At 34.6% G+C, this 19,469-nt stretch overlaps 2 protein-coding genes across 4 annotated transcripts; both read left to right on the top strand.

Annotated features, from left to right (window-relative positions):
• Window positions 1-730: 730 nt before the first annotated feature.
• On the top strand, window positions 731-3,252 carry LOC142542418 (uncharacterized protein At2g39795, mitochondrial-like). Its single transcript, XM_075649045.1, has 3 exons — window positions 731-1,092; window positions 2,338-2,669; window positions 2,788-3,252. The coding sequence occupies exons 1-3, from the start codon at window positions 874-876 to the stop codon at window positions 2,954-2,956; spliced, it is 720 nt and encodes a 239-aa protein (XP_075505160.1). The 5' UTR covers window positions 731-873; the 3' UTR covers window positions 2,957-3,252.
• Window positions 3,253-8,068: 4,816 nt separating this feature from the next.
• On the top strand, window positions 8,069-18,123 carry LOC142542417 (sister chromatid cohesion protein PDS5 homolog C-like). 3 transcript variants are annotated; one of them, XM_075649041.1, is made up of 13 exons: window positions 8,071-8,222; window positions 8,431-8,553; window positions 9,503-9,706; window positions 9,816-9,997; window positions 10,520-10,646; window positions 10,745-10,912; window positions 14,960-15,265; window positions 15,553-15,629; window positions 16,619-16,670; window positions 16,916-16,996; window positions 17,110-17,162; window positions 17,468-17,539; window positions 17,680-18,123. In XM_075649041.1, exons 1-13 carry the CDS (start codon window positions 8,175-8,177, stop codon window positions 17,867-17,869), a joined length of 1,683 nt encoding a protein of 560 aa, XP_075505156.1. In that variant the 5' UTR covers window positions 8,071-8,174; the 3' UTR covers window positions 17,870-18,123. The 3 variants fall into 3 exon arrangements, with proteins under 3 accessions (XP_075505159.1, XP_075505156.1, XP_075505158.1); XM_075649043.1 differs by having other exon boundaries at window positions 8,078-8,310; XM_075649044.1 differs by lacking the exon at window positions 14,960-15,265 and having other exon boundaries at window positions 8,069-8,222.
• Window positions 18,124-19,469: the final 1,346 nt, after the last annotated feature.

Below are 19,469 nucleotides of genomic sequence, written 5' to 3'. Positions count from 1 at the left end.
GAATTAAAATGATAAACTTGATCCTAAGCATGAATTTACTAATTTATTATTTCCTTTGTTCTATATATTTAAATTGTTTATTTCTATTTCAACTAAAACAAAACATAGTTTGTGTATTTCGTAAATGATTTAATTCTGCTATTATTGCTAGAATTATTATTCTTCATTTTTTCAAGTAATTTACTTACAATATTTTGGTTTTTTTGGCAAATAAAATGAGTTTGCCAATTTGTAATTTAACATCTATTCATTTAACAAAAGTTTTGCAGTATTTTACATTTTGTTATTTCATTTCAATTTGTAAATAGAACGCTTTAATAGATTCTTCTATTTATTTTGTATGTTTATGTTGTACTTGGGTATGATTCTATAAAAATGAATATTTTCTTATTACGCTAGAACAGAGAGTATTTAACTTATACATAAATGCCTTAAAAAATACATCTTTATTGTTTTTTATCAATTTATTAGCTAAAATAAAAAAATATTATTTTTTATGATCAAAACCTATAACATGTAAAGTAAAGTTTGACAGATTTATTTAAGCTTTGGAATTCACTGTCTTTCATGATTCAAGTACAAAATATTTTGTTGTGATGATGGCTAAGTGTCATGAATGTATAATATATTAGCTCTATATATTCATGACACATACGTTGCAACGCGTGTATCTTGGTGGCCAGTTGAGATAAACGAGGGAGTGAGATTCTTGTAAGAATTTTTTTTGTCACACTGATGAAACTAAAAATGAAAAATAAATTAAAATTTGAGGCGAAAATCCCTAATCCCGCCTGAACCCTAACGATGATAATGTCACCCTGATTCTGAACACTAGTTCGATTTACTATTCTCCTCTCCCCCCAATTTCTTTCTATGTTAACTTCGTTAATGGCTCAAGGACTAATGAGAGGCTTACGAGCAGCGGCGAAAAATGTCGTGCAGCAGCAACTGTGGAAGCCCATGTGCAATGCTTTCAGAAATTCAACACGAAATTACGTCTCGGAAATGGAAAATTCCGCCTTTGAAGGCAAAATTCTCCGCCTGATTCACAAAGAAATCCATTACGCGCTCGAATATTCCCCTCCATCCCCGGTACCGCAGCAACTTTTGTATACAACCATTGTTTATTTATTTATTTTTTTCGTTTTTTGCCTCATTTCAACTTCGTCTTACAGTATTACTTTTATGTTAATGATATATCCTGGAGGTAGTCAGTTTGTTTTGATAAAATTTGGAAAATTTGAGGATAAAATGGAAGGTAAACTGAAGCATTAAAGAATAATCGGTGGCTTCCGACTAAATTCTTGGGTTCCCCCTATGAACAAAATTGCTCATGTTTAAGTCGAGCATTTCTGAAGGTATCAGACTATCAGTACTTTTTTTATACTCACATTTTTTTGTGTGCTGTAAAAATTTTCCCCTGCGGTGCAATTTGGTCAATTGCTTGTATTAAATATGATTATAGGCAGTAAAGATTCAAATCAGTTGGAAGTTCATAGTTGTGGTTTGATATGTTATAATTTAATAGAGGAGGAGTAGAGGATGATTTGGGCTTCCAATCTGGCTTTTCATTATGGACATTACTGACTTTGTATTTGTAATAGTCTTGCAAATCTGGAAGAATAACAAATAATGTACACAAGAAATAGGAAACCAACTTCCCATTGAGCTGAAGATCAGCAATTTAGCATATCATGGAATTGTTGACAAGACAAACTCATAAATTTGATATGGATCCAGATTACTGAATCTAAACCTGAGGCCACCATTTCCCACTTTCCAGCATGTGTCAATTGCATGCCTCTGTGAATATTGGCACATAACATGGTTTCTTCATTTTTTCCTTGGTCTTGGGTTGAAGTTGTTGGGAAAGGTGGCCAAGCAGGAAAATTTACGGAATTTACCTCGTTTGAAGGGAGCCACAGTAGTTTAAAAAAACATGATTTCGATCAAATAAACATTGACTCGTCGAATTATCTCAGCTGCATTTTTCTACATAACTATGTGCATCTGCTCTAAGGTACCAAATCCTTTGTGAAGATGATCTTATCGGATGCTTTATCATAAACAAGATTTAAATGACATTTTTACGGTAAAAAGTAAAAGAGCTTCTTATTCTTTTTCAAAGTTACAGAACAAAAGAATTATTTACAGATACATGTGGACAGAAGTGAATTGCTACTTTTTAGTGCTATATAGTTTATTGGTTGAACCAGTTCACTTTAGTGGATCTCGTTGGGATTGTTTTTACTAGAAATTATGTTTGATGTAGAGCTGAATTGGATGAACTGATTAAGCGTAGTAGAAAACGATGGAATACCTAATTATGTGCTACAGCATATACCAGAATTCAATGCGTTCGAGGTTGATGCAAGGCCAGGGGAACAGTTCATTCGGTTAGTCAGGAAATATGGTGAGACTGAAGATGTCAAAGTTGAAGTGACTATGTTTGATGGATCTGTTCCAGTTAAAAAAGCTGGTGATGACTCGGACAATGAGGATGACATGAAGCTTCATATTACTTTAATTGTTGACATTTTCAAGAGGGGGAGCATCAATGTGTTGGAGTTTGTTTGTTCTGCATGGCCAGATAATATTGAAATTCGCAAAGTATTCACTCGGGGGCTGGAGCGAACAAAGGATCTACCTTATTTGGGCCCTGATTTCAAGTATGCTCCTTTTGCTCAAAACCAGCAAAGCTTTGTTCATATTCCTTCATTAAAGAAGTTGTGACGTCACTGTGTATTATTCATTTGCATCACATTAATTCACTGTTGTGGTTTGCAGGGAATTGGATGATGAAATGCAGAATTCCTTTTATGATTTCTTAGAAGCCAGGGGTGTCGATGACGATCTGGCTGTATTTCTGCATCGATACATGACCAACAAAGATAAAGTTGAGTACGTACGTTGGATGGAAAAGGTCAACTCTTATTTTCAGAAATCTAGAACCTAGATTCGCCCAAATAGCCTCTTGCTCTGAATTGGAGCTTCATGTTTGAGATCGAAGAGAGAAAGTTATGTGAATTTGAAGTGGTGAACTTTTTACGTTTCTTAAAATCGGGCACATTAGCTTCTGTTCAGTGTTCGTAAGTCCCCAATGTTCACTTTCTCCTATCTCGCTTTTCTGCCATCCGAAGTAGATCTTTGTTTGGTTCACATCTTCCTAAAACCTTGAATTTTGAGAATGAAATTGCATTTGTATTTTTCTAAAAATCCTCTGAAACAGGATTTTTTTAGTTGAGCAGGTTATTCCTGGGTTTATGCATATTTGAGATTTGAAGTTTTAAAAAATAATATATCAAAGAACAAATAAAAACTAAATATATAATTTTTTGAAAAAATTTACTGCATGACATCTAGGTGCCTCTATGATTTTTGTAAAGAATCAAATATTTAAATTTAAAAGTTAACTTTTATCAAAAAATAATAGTAGTTATTTCACTTAAATTTTTATCTAAAATCGAGATAATGAGGATCGTCGAGTTGTTTGTTTTTCAACGCTCGTTTTAGACAATAACCAGGAAATGCAAAAAAAAAATCTAGAAGTTTAACTATTTGAAGATTGAGTAGGTCTCGTGGGAGATGGTTTTACGAGTCTTTATTTGTGAGACGAGTCAACTCTATCGATATTCACAATAAAAAATAATACTCTTAGCATAAAAAGTAATATTTTTTTATGGATGACCCAAATAAGAGATTCGTATCACAAAATACGAGCCGTGAGATCTATCTCACTCTCACACGAGTTTTTGCCTCGAAGATTTACACCAGAAAATTAAGAATCTTCTACGTCTGATGAATACGACAAACGTTGCTCACTCGGTAATAAATGGATAATCGGAAATAAAGAACACACAAGTTCGAAAATTGATGCTCTTCTAGACATCAATCCTTCTCTGTATTTCTTGGATTTTTGCTACAAAATTCGATTTGTTGTATAAATTTAATTCCAAAAAAACCATAATCTTGTTGCATTAACTTTTTTAGCAGATTATACATCGACTGTCAACATATGAGTAAAACATTTTATTTACTTTCGCAATAAAATGTTTTATTTGAGAAAGCCTTAAAAACACTGCAATTATTTAAAAAGGGATCTTATTTGATTCGAATTTATGAGAAAATAAATAATGCAAATTGATATAAATTTCCCAATTGGCAATAGCTGAAAGTGCCAATAGTGAAAAATGGGATAGAGTAAAACAGATTAATTAATATAACCAGATTTGTCGGTTTTTTTTAAAACTAATTTAAATTTTAATTTTTTTTTCAAAAATAATGTAAAAAAAAAAATATTTGCAAATTTACGGCAAACCGTGCTTTGTAAGCACGGACCCTGCACACGTGGAGCAGCGTCCGTGCTTACAAAGCACGGAGCATGCTCCATGTTGGAGCGTCCGCGCTTACATGGAGCCGTCCGCGCTTCGTAGCGTGGACGTTGCTCCACAGCGTGCAGCGTCCGTGCTTACGAAGCACGGTCTTCTTCTTCTTTTTTTTTTTTTGGGTCCACTCCTTTTCGTTCCGTAATTTCTTTTGACCATGACTTTTGTTTTTTTCCATTCATTTTCTTTGTTTTGTACAATCTTTTCAGAAGTTCACGTGGTTCAATTATTACAATGAAAATCGATTTCAATATATAGATCATATATTCGACGGATGGTTGATCAATTTCCTCTTCATTTTCCTCTCAGATTTTCATTGGCAAAATGTCTAACATCGATATACTCTTATATTTTGGTGGTCATGTGGTTATCGGTAATGGATCTGTTGAATATAGCATTCCATTTGTTAGACCGATACGACTAGTACGGTCTATTAATTTGTTGGAGTTGATTGAAGTTGTGCATAAAATGTTAGGAATCGATCCAGCGAATTTTTCTTTGAAGTTGTCAACAAAATATTCATTCATGGAAAGATCATCCTGGCATGAAATTCTAGTCAATCTCGTTGATGATGATGCTCTACAGTTTATAATGCAATGTGACAATATGCGTATGTTGCATTTATACGTGGAAGCAAATTCAATTGAGCATGATGCTGGATTTGATGATCCTGAATCCTACGTTCCACATGCATCCGATTCAGGTTTCAATAATCAACCCGGTACGTCTACGTATGGTGGTTTCCAGGATGTAGAATCTTATGTTCCATAGGTTACCGAAGGACTCGGTAATATGAGTTTCGATGATGTAAGTGGGTCTTGGGATCAATATATCAATGTCTCGTCGAAACAAAATAATGCTCCATATTGGCCGAATCCAACATTAGATACGAGTACTCGTTGTTCGGATCAGGCCAATAATGATGATATTTGGAGGACTGATTCTGAACCTGATATGTCATATAGCGAGTCTGAAGAAGAAGAATTGAATGTTGATGATGAAGTGAATACTTTTACAAATCCAGATGAGGGGACATCATCTCGACAACCCCCTCGTGACACATTACAAAGGCAGACCGTACCATTTTTTTCAAACACTTCTGAAATGCCATCGTTTTTCAATAAATTTTTTGGGGAAGAGCGTCTTGATTCTGTCGATGTACCTTCTGGAGTGCAATCAAGCTATTACAATCCGGATAGCGGTGAATTATGCGTTAATATGTTATTTAAATATAAGAATGATCTTATTGCATATGTGAAAGATTATTCAGTCAGAGTTGTCAGGCGTGAGTACCGTGTTGTGGAAAGCACATGCATTTTGTGGAAGTTACGTTGTAAAAACAATTCTTCTACGGTCATTTGTCGATAGGGACTTCGCGCTTCTTTGAAGGACCAAGACTGGTTATTGGAAAATAACAAAATATGGCGGGCCTCACACATGTATATCTACCTCTGTTGGTGTAGACCATAAGAATTTGAACAGTGGCACATACGCTATTGGGAGTTGTTCGTTGTGATCCTGCTTACGAGATTAAGTATATCATCGAAATGTGAAAGATAAATATGAATATCAATATCACGGTATAGAAATGCTAAAACTGCACTACCCCAACTATACGACTTCACGGTATCAATATCCCGTAGCAGTTGCAAAAATATTAGTCTAGCAGACTCTTCTTGATAGTCAGGTAACATTATTCCTCCAATAATCATTAACGCTACACGACGTATAAATTTCACAACATCTACTTATGAAGTATCATCAGTAACAAGGTTAGACATACAATGATCATATAGTGCAGTCATAGACAGATGAACACCTTTCAAATATTTTGAGGCTGGCAAAAATCCCAACATATCCAAACATATGTGTTGCCATTCCTCAACTTTATTTGACACATCTACCCCTGTTACTGCTTCACCATCAATTGGTAGACTCCAAATTATCGAAACATCTTCTAACGTGATTTGTTGCTTCACCACATGTAAAATGAAACGTGTGTGTCTCACGTCGCCAACGTTCAACAAGAGCAGTAATCAAATGATTATCATAAACTTGTGAACCACATTCTAAAACTCCATAAAAACTCATATGATTTAAATATGCAATGACACGATTGTGTACGTAATTATCAGTAAATAACTTCCAAATCAAATTGTCTGACCTCTTCACTTTGACAATATCATCAACGGTTGAGGAAGAAACATTTGAAGACATGTGTCGCTTGTAAATAGAGAACACTGGGATCTTCTTGACTTCGATTATCTGTCATTCTGAAATATGATATAGATCTTTTAAATTTTGTTCTACGGCAACGATCTCAAAAAATTTTCCAGGAGGAAGGAGAAACATGTGAATGAGAAAATGAGAGGTAGAAGGAGGAGGAAGGAGAACGAATCCAACTAGATAAGTGTCGGTCCAATAGAAGAAAAAGGAATGGATAAAAAAAAAACAAAAAAAAAAGGCACGTGGAGCAGCGTCCGCGATTGGTAAGTGCGGACGGCTCCACGTTGGAGGGTCCGCGCTTACCAAGCGCGGACGCTACTCCACGTTGAAGCGTCCGCGCGTAAACGTGGAGCATGCTCTGTGCTTTGTAAGCACGGACGCTGCTCCACGTGTGCAGGCGTCTGTGCTTACAAAGCACGGTTTGCCGTAAATTTGCAAATTTTTTTTTTTTTACATTATTTTTGAAAAAAAATTTAAAATTTAAATTAGTTTTAAAAAAAACCCAGATTTGTCCACTTTAAAATTATTAAGTGCGTTCAGAATTTTTGATGAGAATGACACTTTAATTCTTTTTTTAATATATAAAATTTAAATCTGCTTTTATTATTTTTTGAAAAATACTTTTGTTATCACATGCTTAAATTTTTTTTGAAACATTGCTTCGAGGAAAAAAATGAAACTTATGTTAGGTTATTCAACACATTTCTATCATGACAAAAACTTGCGTGAGACGGTCTCACGGGTCGTATTTTGTGAGACATATATTTTATTTGAGTCATTCATGAAAAAATATTACTTTTTATGCTAATAGTATTACTTTTTATTGTGAGTATCGGTAGAGTTGATCCATCTTACAGATAAAGATTTGTAAGATCGTCTCACTAAAACCCTCCTCTTCTGTCATTTTCTTGGATTGTGTTACCAAATTTGAAATACCATTGTTTGAATTTAATTTGAGAAAATTAAGTGTTACATCATACGTGCATGTACAGTCCACCAGATAAATAATTTGATTTTTTTAAATTATTAATTAATGATGTAATAATAATAATAATAATCTTCATTTGATATAATTTAATTATATCAACAAGCAGTTTTCACTTAATATATGTTATTGATATTCCGTCATTTTGGTCTACTTTTTTTCCATTTTTCAATAAAATCTGTAATCTGGTTGTTTTTATAAATTTTCATTTTTCGCAAAAGGTCAAATCTTCCATAATCAGATTTTTAATTTTTTTTATAAAAATAATCAGATATTTGTTTTGAGGAAAAAGAGAAGAATCAGATGTTAATATAGAAAATAGTAAAAAATTTAAAATAAAAAAATTAAGTCGAATTTACAATTATGATACACCTCTCAAGACAAGTTTTGCCAAACACCAGGGATAATTACGTCATTTGAGTCAAGAGTCTCAGAATTGGAGAGAACCGGAAAGTAGATTTCAGTCACTTGTTACTTTGGCCTTTGCATCGTGGATCACCATAATTTAATCCAAAAAGGAAAAAAATCCGCATCAACCACTCGGATTTCAAACCCTGAAAATTGTAGAAATTCATTAAATGGAGGAAAATCTGAGTACATGCTTTGCATGCAAGAAATTTTGCAAAGTATCCCTATTTGACTCAACCCCTTTATGCATCATCACCATTTTGGCAGTGTCGAGTTTGCATTTTTTTAAATTAATTAATCTAAGGTGTGTTTTACATTTCATTTAGTGTTTTCAAGATGGGTTTTTGTGGGGATGCTGCTGTTTAGTGGAATTCTTGAATTTTACTTTGATTCTCAAGTCTCATCCTTTTTTTCTTGATTAAACAGGTGAACAGGCAAATGGCTTCTACTCGTGTTTCAGTGAAAAAGCTTGCCAAAGAAATGCTGGGTGTTGGGAAGAAGCTCCAAGCGTTACCATCCGCCATCGATGAACTACTCATGCTCCTTGAGGTAAAGAGTTCAAATGCAGGGTGGACTGAAAATTCAATGATGGGGTGGCCTAGTGATTTAAGTGGGCTAAACTTGCAATTTCTGAAAACTAATTTTTCCAATTTGAAGATTTATATGTTTCAGTGGGGTACCTTAGCTTGCACCGTTTAATCCTCCACACTGGGCTAAACCATCCTTTTGCATTGGTCATTTATGTGTTTCTTTGAGTTTTGATCTGTATACGCGGGTTCAAAGATTCCATTTTTATTCATTTGACATGGACCAACTGCTTTGAATGTCTATTTCTTGAAGAGATTTATAAAAATCTTATGAACTCCAACTGTTGATGTAAATGATTTTTGCTTGTTTGAACATCTTTGTTGTTGAATATCTAGAACTTTTAGGGAAAATATCTTATCTGAAATTTGAACGGTTTGAGTCATTGGACAGCCTTGTACAAATATAAGCATGTTTGACAGGGTCATCCATTTCATATAACTCTAAGGCGGTTGTGTTTGTCTTTCATAGAACAAGAATATAGGTGAACCTAATTTGATCTTCTGAGCATAAAGTTGTGGAGCATCTCCTTCTCGGTCGTAAATGGTTATCCATAAAAGGCTCATTAATTTTCATTTTTATGCTGCATTAATAAAGTCATTCCACCAATCTGCACCATGTGCATGTGGAAACTGGAAATTTCCATGCGAAGCCTTTTATTGTTTGATGATTATTTCATTCATTTTCCTCTTATTTGCTGCTTTACATTTTCCAGTGCTAAATCATTTTGCGCAGCGTGTGTCCTGCTCACATTAAATTTGGACAATTTTGGTGGATGAAATTGCTCTTCTTTATTAAGATTTCCTACAACAATTTGATTAGTAACAAATGGTTTTTCTCCATCCCTCTCCTATTCACTCGCAGTATTTTGCAACTGGGTGAATAAAGGCTTATCATTTGATTTTTCTTTCAGAAAGCCGAGAGCATTTTGACTAAGGTGGATCAACAGCCTCCTGCGGCTATAGAGGTGGCACTTGTTCCATTGATGCAGATGTTGATCACTGATGAAATTTTGCATCACGCCGATGTTAATATCCAAATTGCAGTCGCATGTTGTTTCACGGAGCTAACAAGAATAAGCGCTCCTGAGTGTACTTATAAAGATCCTTACATGAAGGTATGTAAATACATCCACTTATTCTCCGCCATCCACTTCTACTCATTATTCCTCCTCCAAAAACGCTATTTATGTATCCTTACCTAATGGGTTCGATTAATGGTGTCAGGAACTTTTTCAATTATGCATCATTGTATTGAAGCATTTGTCCTCAGATTCTGGTCGCAATTATGACAGAGCTCTTCGTATGCTTGAAACTATTGCTAAACTGAAATCATCTGCAATTATTCTGGACATAGATGGCGATAAACTGATTGTTCAGATGTTCAAAATTTTCTTTAGTGCCATCAGGTAAGTCTGCAGATAGGTCTTGTTTATTTGCAGTGTGCACTCGCTCTCAACTCAACTTAAAAAACCTTTCATTTTATTAACATTGTAATCAAACTATCGTGCTCTCACTTACAATCAATTAACTGTTAAATGGATAATCATTACGTAATAACATATTTTTTCTGTCTCTCTTTTTCTAAACAATTATTTTTTATTCCCCAATTTTTTATTCAATAATTACTCATCATTTTTTAGTTACACATCACGTCAGCTTTTCAAAATTTAAAACAAACAATATTTCAAACATAGAAATTGTGAGTTGAATTTGTTTAGGGGAAACGAAAACCCAACCAAATGGCACCATAAATTCCAATATTTCTGTGGATGTTTGAAATTTGCATATCTTAATCAAATGAGTGGCTCAGTTTCTTAAAATGCTTATTTGTTGTAAAAATTCTGTATTTGTAAAGATTAGTTGGCTTGTCTATGACATCAGTTTTTTCTTGGTATTTCTTATTAAACAATTGCTCAATTTTATGGAAGGCCCAACCATCCTCCTGATACCTTTCGATATATGGAAATGATCATTTCTTATGTGATACAAGAGAGTCACAAAATTCCATTTAAACTCCTGAGACCGATTTTGGACAGTGTCAAAATGGATCAAAAGGTGATGACGCTCTCCCTGATTTTAATGCAATTACAGTAGACCCGAAGTTATTGTCATTCTTTTTCACCGATTATAAAATATACTGTTTCCTTCTTCAGAATATTTCACCAATATCCTGGGAGTTGGGGAATGCTGTCTTCAGAAACTGCTCGGACAAACTCCAGCGTCCTCTTAAAAAAGCAGTGAGGGCAAAGAATCTGGATGTTGCTGAATATGCTGGTATAGTTACTTCTCTTTGCCAGGGAGCGCCCAGTGAGGAAAACATGGTTCGTTCCTACAATAAGTAAATCCGACTTCAATGGGGTGCTTTGTTCCTTTGCTTCTGCGTATGTGTTTGTACACACACACACACACTATATATATATATATATATATATATATATATTTCCATATGGCAGAGGACAGATATTTGAATGACCTTTAGATTCTGATAATCATTCAGCATGTTATACTAGGCATTACTAGCATGTGTTTGTCGAATGAAACGTACTCTACCTAGAATTCGTTTCAGCTCTTCTTCAAAAGCCTAAGGTGCTGTTTGTTCTCCGATTATAAGCTTTAGTATAGTCCTGAACAATATTTGGAGCATATTTTGTTCATATATGACATAAATAATTGTTATGAGCCAGATTACATTGTGGAGATTGAAAACATCTTCTTGGTTTTTGTGATTTTCACAAGCATTGAAAGATTTTAACCTTTCGAGATCTGGTGGACCCATTCCAACTGAAAATATGTGGCACATCTTCTTCGTCTTTGTGATTTCCACAAGCATTGAAGATGTTAACCTTTTGAGAGCCGGTGGACCTACTCCACCTGCAAATATGTGGCATGAGCTCAATCCCCCACGGACATCCTTGTTGACCTTTAACGGCTAGGTGAAGGAAATCCTACCAATCAAAGTGATCGGCGAGAGAGTCCATTTGTTGTATAAAATTGACAAGTATGGTTTTAGTTGAGAAGCCTGTGACCCCTAACGGGGAAATCAAAATCTAAGGAGATATTAAGGAGATTTTGTTAAAAAATAATTAATATTCGGCACACAATATAAAATGCCACTTTCCTACTATGCACCAATACCCTGAAGAATGGGTCATATATGCTGGTCGGTACATGTGCTAAGCTGCAACACTTGTGCAAAATAAGAGAGTTGAAGAGACGCTGCAAAAAACAAAATACCAGAAATGAATGCTAGGAAGTATAAATGGAGAATTGCACTTTGCCAAACTAGCATGACGAGTAAAGATTTTTTAAAGGCAAATATCCTTTCTTTGAAAAACTTACTTTTGTCCCCGACAACTCAAAGTTAGGATTCAGCAACATTTTTACCTTTCTTTCTTCATAACATTAAAGGACCCATAACATTGAAGGAAAACTAATGACCTTTTGTGCCTCATGAGATTGCAGCTACAAATTCATCTCCACATTGGATGCTGCAGTTGTTGGCTCTTTCGATTCCTATTTTGCAAATATTTGGAAGTAGTTAAGTTCACGAAAGGGTTTTCATCTTACAACTGAGCATGTTATAGACAATGGATGTTAAATGTTTTATGATTCAATTTCCATAAGTGGTGATGATTTGGAGTGGACAACATGATAAATGGTTATTATCGATCATTTGTGTGTGTACTATCACGTGAGATTACGCCATGTAAATCAATAGGCCTCTTATCTTCTGTTTTAGACGAACGATGTGGCACTATCCTGACTACAACCTCAAAATCGGAAATGGCATCGCAGAAGATTGTTATACCTAATGAGTTGACCTTGAGAGTGTTGGCCAAGTATGTGGTTTAATCATAAATTGGAGATATGCTTCATTATCTCCATAAATAATAAGACGTAGAAACTATAATTTATAGATGGCCAAAGAATGTTTATGCATGTTGTGCCCTAGCTCTTGGAGGATCGATGATTATGATGTGTGCATACTACTCATAACAATTGTCCGTGTCTATGGGGTTAATTAATGTCAGATAGACTGTACGATACCACTAACTAGATCCTAAATATGTTAGTATCCAAATTTTTTTGGATAGGAAACGATATTTTATTAATAAAAAATCTTAATTTCAAAAAGTAGACTAGAGGTCCACACATGCTATAATAAGAACCAAGATCATATTAACATAAGATTAGACTCCAATCCCTGTACAAAATATGAGAATGGAAACATTGTCAACTCCACATTTTTCGTAACCCAACACGGGGCCTTAAATTTAATCTTGGCTCACACTCTTCAACCGAGTCCTCTCGCTTGTCAAAAATACTTCTCTCCAACGAACCGGACCAAAGTAGACAATGAGGCGCCACACCCCCAAAAAGTTCTGCCCCTCCTTTCTAGATCGCGACCAAAATCTATTGCGAATAAATCCTAAATGGATCTCGGGAATACCCAAACTAGACCCAACTCCTCCAATGTTTTGAACCAAAGAGAGCTCGTAAAAGGACAATGAAGTAAGCAAGTGATCTTGGGTCTCCACCTCTTGCTGGCATAACACACAACAATTTGGACAGAGAAACAATTAGGGAACTTTTTTTGCATCACCTTGCATGATGGTAATTTACTGAACACAACGGTCCACGAAAACACATGAACTTTGGATGGAATTGGCATTTTCCAAATGGTTTGATCAAGAGGACAAAGAGAAAAACCGTTTTTATCAGATAAAAAGGACTTGAAGAAGGATTTAACGGAAAACCACCCTGAAGCTTGTGGAGTAAAAAGCAATAGTATGTTATGGTTAAATATTTGTAATATAATCAAATACTAAGCTAAAATATCTAAATAATCACTAAAATAGCACTCGTCTATTCATTTAGGCATTGTTTGGTGTTAACGATAAGTCATTTAATGATTACGCATATTTTTTTATCCAACATTTCGCTCAAGTTTTACAAATGACTAGAGTCATACATCATCCGGTTACTCATATTTATTGATTTATCGTCCCTATATTATATATCACGGTGCTTTAGTACTTCTTGTGTTATAGTTAAATGGATGTTAGTCTTCACGAATCTTAACTTGTAGAAAAAATTTTCCCCACAAAATTGAGTCAAGTCGAGCACCTCTTAGTCCTCAACTCAGGTATTGTCTTGGTCCGAATATTGTAGATCAACCGAGTACACGGCCTATAAAGTTTTGAACCTAGGGACAAAGATTATGTGGGAATCAAGGTTTTATAAAGACATATTTAGCAACTTGGATTGATGAAGGAATTAGGCATTCTCTTAGATTGTGAATATACACTATGATTAACCAACTTCCAAATGAACTTTAACCCTTTTTCATGTTACGACATAGAACTAAATAGCATAAAATGTGCAAACTTGATCTCCTAAAATTAAATGTCATTGTCGGAACACTCAACATGTGACGAAATAAAGGCTAGTGACAATTGTATACGTTGTATGGCCCAATTTTAGATATGTGAAACCACTTGAAAAGGCCATTCATTCCACTTGTGAATCACAAGTATTATCAATCCTATTGATGGATAACATGGGGTAATCACAAGTATTATCAATCCTATTGATGGATAACATGGGGTAAGAAGGTATTTCACCTAGATAGATGCATTGATTAATTATTTCACATTGTTCTAAAGAGATAATGAAAATGATAGAAAATTGGAGAAGGGGAAAGATATTCTTAAATAGCAAAAATACTAGGATGATATATTTACTCAACATCGGAGGTTACAAATAGGGTTATACCTTGTGGGTCCTTGCGGCCTCAAATCAAATGGAATAAGAAAGACTTTATTGAAAGAAATACCAACTTCGTGTCTTGTAGCGTGAAGTGTCGTGCCCAAATAGAGATTCCTATATTTGGGATCTTGACGGATTGCCACACCATATTAATAAATATAGTCGATGATGACGTGGGACGATTGCCTTCCTTCGTTCTTGATGAGGGGGCTTGTACTCACAAACTAGGAATGAAGGTGATCCGAATCACTTTACACTACCAGAAGTGATCTGTTAGACAGATTTGACTGAAGTTGATCTACTTTGAATATTGAAGTTGTTCGTATTTCATGTTCTTCTTCTTATCCTTAGAAAATACTCAATTAGTTACTTCCTGGGCTGCTGCTCTTTCCATTGCTGACACAAATTCCTAGCGTGCCTAGTGTCCACTCATGTTTATCATTGGCATTGGTAATGTTATTATTGAAATATTGAGATACCCGACAACGGTTCCTTGTAAACCTGGTGATTTCATATTGCTCAATTTTTTCTTCATTCAATTCAAATTCTTCATAATTCCCTGGTCATTTTTTTCTTCATCATTCAATCCATGTGCCAAGAGTGCTGATGGAGGGGTCTTCGAAAAGAAGAAAGAGGGCATGATAGCTCAGCGGACTGATCTTGAAACCTCATCTAGACGGAAACTACTGAAAACGAAGGGTACGAAAAAAGGTTCTAACATCCAAAAGGAGAATGGTAAGAGGGGTGTTGCTGGATCTAGTGCTGTTACAGTGAAGATAGATGAACAAAATGTTACTAAGACCAGTTCTGAAAGGAAAGATGAATCACCATTTATTGATCATGGGAATGAACAAATTAGAAGTGAGAGTATTCTCAAGAAACATGAATCAAGCAATGCAGAAAAGGTAATTACAATTGATATTTGATGGATCCTGCACCTGTAAGTTCCTTAATTTTCATGTCAGTAGCAGCTTCTCTTTCTCAAACTGAAAAATCTGATTCATAGGAGAAATGGCTCCAAAAATGGAGAAAAAACAAAGAAAAAAACAGTTACCTTTAACGGTTAATTTAATTCTGGAATGGTTCTTAATTTCTTTACAGTAATATTAATATGGAATAAATGGTATATTTCGTAGCTGTGACATTGTTTGTATCTGATCTTGATACCACACTTCTGGAAATTTTAATGTAGAGATTAATGTCCCATCTTGGTTCCGGGGAGGATTTGATTGATTTAAGGATCAAGGTTTGGTGGCCGAATGACAGAGAGTAAGCACTGAATATTAATGGATTTTTTCACATAATTATTCATGACAACATCTTATTTGTGTGCATGAACGATTTCTCATGTTACTTGAACAGCATATCTAACTGATTTGGGTTGAAGAATGAAGGAACCTATTCGTTGAGTTTTTCTAACTTTAAGAAAAGTTCTGGCCATTGTTTGATTTCTTGCATTTATCTCTTGGTGATGCAACTCCTTTGTATGTTGGACTACATGCGTTCACGAAATCATAATAATGTATTAGGAAGTAGGGAGTAGGAAGTTCTTATTCTTAATCATATAGATTTCATTAATGGCATGGACTATATACATTATTAAAATTCGATCAATTGGTGTATCTTCGACAGTTTCTCTGAGAAAAATTACAGATTAGGATTGCTTTATGAGTTCAAAACACAATAATAGATTCTTCTGCACTGGAACCATCTGCTCTTTTCAATAAATGTTCCAACTGCGTCTATCCTTCCTTGGGAATACTGATGATGTTTTCCTACACCTGGTAGGTGTTTATTAAGTTTATTAAACTTCTGATGCATGTGGAAATGAATTTCAGGATAGTTCTTTGATGTATTAATTCCATCAATCTCTCTTTAAATAGAGTAGTGTCGGATCAGAAGGGGAACAGGTTTTGGTACTGTGGGATGTATGTTCTTGTGAAAAATACATAAATGAGGTGCAAGAAAAGTTAGATTGTAAACTGGTGGGGGGGTGCGGATCTGCCTCAGTAGAGATTCTAAAATTGACAACAAATTAAGTAATGATTTTAGGCCTCGGGAACAAGGATAATCCCTACAAAAGTTTAACCTCCAGTTTCTCATAACCAACTTGCTTTCTCCAAGTATCATCTGTGTTTTCTATTTCAAACTCAGAAGATGGATTAGACAAGTGAAAGATGGCTAATCATCTTTAAATTTTACATGTATATTCCAAATTATGCTTCTATTTGCTCATATTCAAGGTTCTGTTTATGCAGGTATTACCCAGGCACTATTGTATCTTTTGATCATGTAGCAAAGAAGCACAAGGTGGTTGGATACTTCCTTTCTTCCTGTTCTTTTTTAAAAAAATCATGAGTCCGTTTTGCGTTTGAGTGGGGATTATAAGCGATGACCTTTTCCTGGGCCTACGAAGAAGTTAACTTTGTTAAAACGAACTTCTTTCTAATGTCCAGTAGTATACTCACTATTGCACAGTTGCCAGTAGCTTTCATAGTTTCTGCGAGTTTATTGTTACATTTTCCCCTTCAGATTAGTCAGCCGTTTTCTTGCAGATCATATATGATGATGGTGATGAGGAAATCTTGTTCATGGATGAAGAAACTTGGGAACCGTTGGATGACCACCAGATTCAAGTTAGAATCTCTGTTATTTATCAACTCATTATCAATTTTTTTTATTTTAATTAATTGTTCTTGTATATACCGGTTTGGCTTACCTCTCTCTTTGCATGTGGTATATAAAACAGCACTCCAAGAAACATGACACTGATCCTCCTGCTGCTGCCAAAAAACCTGTTATGTAAGTTTATTTTTAAATTAGTATGTAGAATTTTCATTCCTCTGTCGAATCTTTGAGGTTGCCTGGTTGCGGTTAAACTATGTTAACATCCTTTATTAATTAAATTTATGATTATACAATTTTGCATTTTTCGGATTTTTTAAAATTGCTGAAGTCCTGCGAAAGTAAACTGGAAAAAAAGGACGGATAAACTTGTCGTATAATCATATTCTTGTTAAAACATTTAATTTTTTTTTATCTCTGTAATCAAGCTACAATTATGTTGAGGAGGTGTTTGAGAGGAAATTTTCCATGTACTGGAGCAGGTCCAAGAAAAAGAAAGGAAAATCTAATCCAGGTCCATCCAAGAAACATAAAGGTTCCTCGGCATCTGAAAGGTGAGTCATCCTTCCTCATTTAAAAAAACCTCGATTTGATTGAGTATGCACATTTGTAATTTTGTAAATGTTTTAAATTTTGTAAATGTTTTATAATGCACAGCATCCAATATGATGTTCAGTAAGTTTTATGGTTTCAGAGCAAAAGCTGAAAACGGTGGCGGCATCAAATCTGGAGAGGTTTCAGTTCCTATCGCTGGTGCTAAAGATAAACTAGATGCTGAGATGTCCGAGATGAACAGCCCTAAAAAGAATGATGAAAAGACAGAAACTCTTACAACTGAAACGCAACCTAGTGATGGCGCCACCTCGGACGTGGCGAAAGATTAACCCTCATTAACGTTTTCATTTCATCTTGGGATATAACTTATTTACATTCATTCATCGTTTCAAGAATGAACTAGACTCCTCGTCGCCTGCTGTTTTATTTAGCTTAAGATACTATCGCTTGATGTTTTCTTGCTACAGTAGTTTGAAAGGAAGAAAAACGTTGGGGATGTTTTGATGACTTCATTGCTTCCTTTGCATTTTGGCTCTTAAGATATATATTCAGTTGCTTTTCTAAGAAAAATAGCGGTGTTTAATGAACCGGTAGCTGGGAGATGAGTTTATTGTTATTATTGTTCTTCTCATTATTCTCACGTTAATGGTGACCGAGGAGCAGTTTCATCCCTTGAAAGCTCGTCCAGTAAGAGACAACTTTCTGTTTTAATATCATTGTATATCACAACTTACCTCATTTTTTGACATGGATCGAATGATTTGTTCTCTTTAGAAAGTCAATACTCGAACACAGACTTGAATTCAACTGATGCCTGAGAAAAAATTTCTTGCCAAAGGGGCTCAGCCTCAGGTATTAGTAACGATTGTTTTTTAACCATTAAACAATATAAGTATCATTTTCGAAGTGTAGTTTTTTATGAGATGTTTTCACAAATCTTTGTTCGTGTGATGAGTGTGATAATATTTCGCAGATTTTTATTCGTGAGACAGGTCAATCACATCTATATTTATAATAAAACGTAATATATTTGAAATAAAAATAATATCTTTTCACAAGTGACTCAGATAAAAACATATTTCCCCCAAAATTTTCAGTCGAATTCTTAGAATTTTGTGATTGGGTCAAATTTCCACGCCAATTTAATGGCATGCACGTGCAAGTGTTGAAAAAGATTCAAGACATCAATGTGAGCACACTCACTGCTAATATTCACGTTTCGGCTGCCATTTATTTCTTCCATGTTTTAAATGCAATATTACTTGCGTGATTTACTCATATTAAACCAAATACCGTGTTTAACATGATTAATGATCATATCCGTTGAATGACAGTGCATCAGGTTTTATTTAGTTATTAATTTCTTTTTTCATAAAAACTATATATCATTTAATATAATATATAAGAAGAATAGTTATTACAACCTAATAATATACAAATCTATGTAATATTTAATTGTACGTGTGTATCTATTATATCTGTTTCATCAGCTCTGGTTATCACTTCATCCCTCCTTAAATCTTAATTATTTTACGAATAAATTATTATAAAATGAAAACGTATTTTTCCTTCTACTCCCCGACTCATATATACTATTGAAATCCTCACGGAAGAAAGAAACAAAGAATAAAAAAAGACTCTACACCTTTACTAATTCCACGTTGAAAATTTGACGATTTAACTTGCCAAGCACTAAAAACACGACTAATCGGCAGACATGACAGAGATGTTGATTTTGCACCAATTAATTTTTTAGCTTCCGAAATTTTTCAAAATTTTAATTGTGATAAATCATGTGCAATACCATTCATGTGCTTCTCTCTTTTTAGGCAACAATATATAAATTACATGAGAATCTGAAGTCGTTACTCTTCAGTTTGCACTATATAAACCCTTAATTATTTAATGCAGCTAGTCAGATAAACTGCA

This window comes from Primulina tabacum, chromosome 4, assembly GCF_025594145.1.
Source record: "Primulina tabacum isolate GXHZ01 chromosome 4, ASM2559414v2, whole genome shotgun sequence".
In the NCBI taxonomy this organism is placed as follows: Eukaryota; Viridiplantae; Streptophyta; class Magnoliopsida; order Lamiales; family Gesneriaceae; genus Primulina; species Primulina tabacum.
This window is presented reverse-complemented; position numbering and strand designations above follow the sequence as displayed.

Bases quoted from the DNA above. Each gene is read 5' to 3' on its own strand.
- LOC142542417 (XM_075649041.1), top strand. From the start codon at position 8,175: ATGGAGGAAAATCTGAGTACATGCTTTGCATGCAAGAAATTTTGCAAA. The intron at 8,223-8,430 runs GTATCCCTATTT...TTGATTAAACAG, and splicing joins CATGCAAGAAATTTTGCAAA to GTGAACAGGCAAATGGCTTC. The intron at 9,998-10,519 runs GTAAGTCTGCAG...ATTTTATGGAAG, and splicing joins ATTTTCTTTAGTGCCATCAG to GCCCAACCATCCTCCTGATA.
- LOC142542418 (XM_075649045.1), top strand. From the start codon at position 874: ATGTTAACTTCGTTAATGGCTCAAGGACTAATGAGAGGCTTACGAGCA. The intron at 1,093-2,337 runs GTACCGCAGCAA...TATGTGCTACAG, and splicing joins AATATTCCCCTCCATCCCCG to CATATACCAGAATTCAATGC. The intron at 2,670-2,787 runs GTATGCTCCTTT...TGTGGTTTGCAG, and splicing joins TATTTGGGCCCTGATTTCAA to GGAATTGGATGATGAAATGC.